The following is a 3,590-nucleotide window of genomic DNA, read 5'->3' on the forward strand; positions in this document are numbered from 1 at the left end:
CAGACTGCGGCACAGTACTTTTTGTTTTTTTTGTTTTTTTAGTTGGACACAATACTTTTATTTTATTTGTTTATTTACTTGTGGTGCTGAGGATTCAACCCAGGGCCTCACACGTGCAAGGCAAGCACTCTATCACTGAGCCCCAGCCCCAGCCCTTTTTATATTTTATTTACAGACAGGGTCTCACTGAGTCGCTTAGGGCCTCACTAAGTGGCTGAGGCTGGCTTTGAACTTGCGATCCTCCTGCCTCAGCCTCCCGAGCCACTAGGATTACAGGCGTGGGCCCCCACACCTGGCTGCAGGCATTTATTTCACAAAAAAAAACTCAGAAATCTCCTCAGATCCCTGTTATGAACTGAACAAAGACAACACATGAGATGGAGCCTGGTTACAGCTGCAAATCTAGACCAAAGCTCCACTACTGGCCCCCGGATTTTATGAATAGAAAACTCGAGATTTGGAGAAAATTGCAACTGGTTACACAGGAACCTGAAAGGCCACAGGGGGGACCCGTCTCATTCGAGGGCGCTCCAAGAACCTCAGGCTCCTGAGACCCAGAAAGGAGCGTGTCTCACTGCAATCCCACCTGCTGCATGCGGATGAGGAAAGCATCAATGAAGACCTGAGGCTGAGCTGTGTCGACAGAGTCCTGGTGCTCCTTCACCACCCGGGCCATAAACTCCTTCTGCTTTTCAAAGACCTCAAAGAGCCGGTTGTGTGGTCCAGGAAGGTGCCTCAGGAGAGCGGGGAAAAGACCATATGCCTAGAGGGAGAAGGAGACCATGGGGAAGAAATGTCTTAGCACCTGCTGTTCCCTCTGCCTTAAATGCTATTCCACGTACTTCCTCTCTGCCCCCACCCCCACATCAGCTTGCTCCTGTTCACTGCTTAAGTCTTCACTTGGATGGAATGTCCTCTCTGTCCTCTAGAGAGCCTCCCCTGACCTCTGGACCCTGCCGGGCAGTGCCTGAGGTGCCACAGAGCCTCCCCATCCTGGCCCCGACTCCTCAGCCTGTGCCTCCCTTCCCATCCTGACCTCCTCTCTGTGCCTCCCCACCCTGGCACTGTCCATCCTAAGTGGTGACTGTCTCACGACAGGTTCACCTGCCCCCCTGGAGTGAGGGCTTCATGAGGGAGTCCCTGGTCACCTCTGTGTCCTTGGCAGCCCCCAGCACAGGCTGGCACAGAGCGGGGGGTTCAGTGGGCGCTGGCTGGCTGTCACAGCCTGACTACTCTGGGTCACCCGGGTCTGGTGATGGGTCTGTGTGTCCCCCAAGGCTGTGGGCCCCATAAGGACAGGGCGGAGGCTGCACCCAGTGGAGGTGAATCACGGTGGCCCTGAGAGTTCGACGGGACCTGGGAGGAGGCCTGTGGCCCTGGGGTGGTGGGGGGACTGGAGAGGGGACTTAGGCACCTGCACCCAGAACGTGTCCATCTGCTTGAGGTTTTCGGTCAGCAGCCCCAGGAAGGTCTTGAAGTCCTCATCCTGGTAGTGGAAACAGCAGCCAAAGACCACAGAGCAGATGATGTTGGCCGTGGAGCGGCGAATGGGGAAGGTGGGGTCAAAGGGCGTTCCTGTGGGGGGGAGGCCAACAAGTGAGAGCCCGGGGATGCCTGCTGGGCACTCATCTGACCACTCACTCCCCTGCTCTAAAACATTCCATGGCTCACGTGCACCCTCCAGGCAGCTGTCAAGCCCTTAACAAGGACAAAAGGGCCTCCCACGTCTGGCCCTGCCTGTCACTCTAACCTCGCCTCTTGCCACCACCCTGTAGGCTACAGAAAGATGGAACTTAGAGTAGGCACAGACAGCTCCTCCGGAGAGCCTCCGCCAAGCCCTCCCAGCCTGGTCGAGAGCCTCTCCTGTGGTCCCCATCATGGCCCAGGAATGTCTGCGCTGCGAGGGGGGAAGCACAGCGCTCCTGGGAGCCCAGAGGTGGCCCCGACAGCCCGGCATGGAGGGGGACAGGGTTGGTCAGCGGAGACTTCCTGGAGCGGTGCGTCTGAGCCGAGACCTGAATGTGCAGGATTTGCAGCTGGACAGGCTAAGGAGGGGGACACACATTCTGGGTCAAGGGTTTGGTTCTGTTAAGGTCCTGCGGACGGGCATCCGGGAGATGGTGCAGGTTGTGCACTGCTCCAAGGTGCGGCATCTGAGGGGCTCCAGTGACACTGCAGACACCTGGATTCATACTGTTGTAGGGACAGACGACGCAGGGCACAGGAGACAGCAGGACACAGTTTTATTTGGCTGCAGCCAGGTTCAGGGGTTGTAATCAATCAACCCCCTGAACCCGGAGTTCAGGAATTTTATACCCAGCATGTAAGGGGAGGGGCTCAGAAGTTCCCAGTCTGCAGAAGTTCACATAAAGCAGCTTTTTCTCTCACTGTTCTGGGCAAGTTAACCCTTGAAGGACAGCACCTGAGAAGGGGGGAGCTTCTCCTCCCCTCTCTTTCCTCCCCCTGCCAGCTGTTACCATGGAGCCCAGGCGGTAACTTCTCTCCTCTTAGGAACGTAGACATCTCTGTGAAGCCCAGCCCGAGGCCAGAGGCCTTGTCTGCACATTTCTACAAACTACTCTACTGGATACATGTTTGTGAAAAACTAGTGACGGGGTGTCCAGCACCTGGAGGGATGGTATCTTCCTGGCCAGTGGCCAAGTAAACAGGGTGACAGGAAAATAGGAAGTTTATCTACAATGGACTCTGCTGCAGAGACTCTTCTGCTGACAGTCCTAAAGTCAGCCATGGTGGGGATGTCTGGAGCAGCCCAGTTAGGACTTTTCTATGGAGGAGGGGGCGCCACTTCAATATATCTATGATGACAGCTCAGGTGTCCTGAGAAAGGGGCACCCTTTCTAATTCGCAGAGGGGAACCTATGGCCCCAGCAGTAGCTCTGCCCTCAAGCTCCTGGAGGTTTTAAATTTAACATAGATTTAACATAAAACTTACTCTCCTATTGGCCAAGGAAAAAGAATGGATGTGCTCTCTTTAAGGGCAGGGGCCACCAGGAAGGAAGGGGTAGGGGCTGGTCAAGGCCACAGGTGAGGGGGGGCGGACTCTCAGTACGAACTGGATTCCCACCCGCGCTCCTACACCCGCAGGAGCCCAGGACTCGCAGCGTGTGTGCACCACGCACCCTCCCGGCCCCAGGCCCTCACCGCACGTGCTCTCCAGCTCCCTCTCCAGGCAGCCCACCTCCTCCTGGATCCGCTCTTCCAGGCTCCGCCTCCCCAGGCCCAGGTCGCGAAGAGTGGTCAGGGCAAACCTCCGCAGGGTCCTCCACCGCTCGCCCTGACTGAAAGCGATGCCTGCAGGGAGCAAGTAGAATATTCTCACAGATAGGGAGGGGAGGCACAGAGAGGTTAGGTAACCTACCGGCTGTCACACTGCAGGAAGGGGCCACACCTTCTGGCTCCCGGCACGTGGGCACTTACACACGGCGCAGGGATGCGTCACCAGAGCCCTGTGCCCGCCACTCCCGCTCCCCTCCAGCCTCACCGTAGCCTGGGTCGGTCTTCTCGGAGATGGCCACGTCTGCGCGCCCCCCCCTCCCCCCCGAAGGCGTCGGCCTGTCTCTTATACACAT

The 3,590-nt window shown here is 57.2% G+C and overlaps 1 protein-coding gene across 1 annotated transcript in view; it reads right to left on the reverse strand.

Moving 5' to 3' along the window:
- Window positions 1-231: 231 nt before the first annotated feature.
- LOC107151632 (cytochrome P450 2G1-like) overlaps window positions 232-3,590 on the reverse strand; it is a gene marked incomplete at its 5' end in the record, with an annotated part of 4,733 nt that continues 1,374 nt past the window's right edge. The window contains 4 exons of the mRNA XM_015497029.2: window positions 232-763; window positions 1,415-1,575; window positions 3,163-3,312; window positions 3,503-3,551. Coding sequence (XP_015352515.2) covers window positions 572-763; window positions 1,415-1,575; window positions 3,163-3,312; window positions 3,503-3,551 — 552 coding nt within the window. The remainder of the gene's footprint in view (window positions 764-1,414; window positions 1,576-3,162; window positions 3,313-3,502; window positions 3,552-3,590) is intronic.

The sequence above is a fragment of the Marmota marmota genome, unplaced genomic scaffold, assembly GCF_001458135.2.
Source record: "Marmota marmota marmota unplaced genomic scaffold, marMar, whole genome shotgun sequence".
NCBI lineage: Eukaryota > Metazoa > Chordata > Mammalia > Rodentia > Sciuridae > Marmota > Marmota marmota.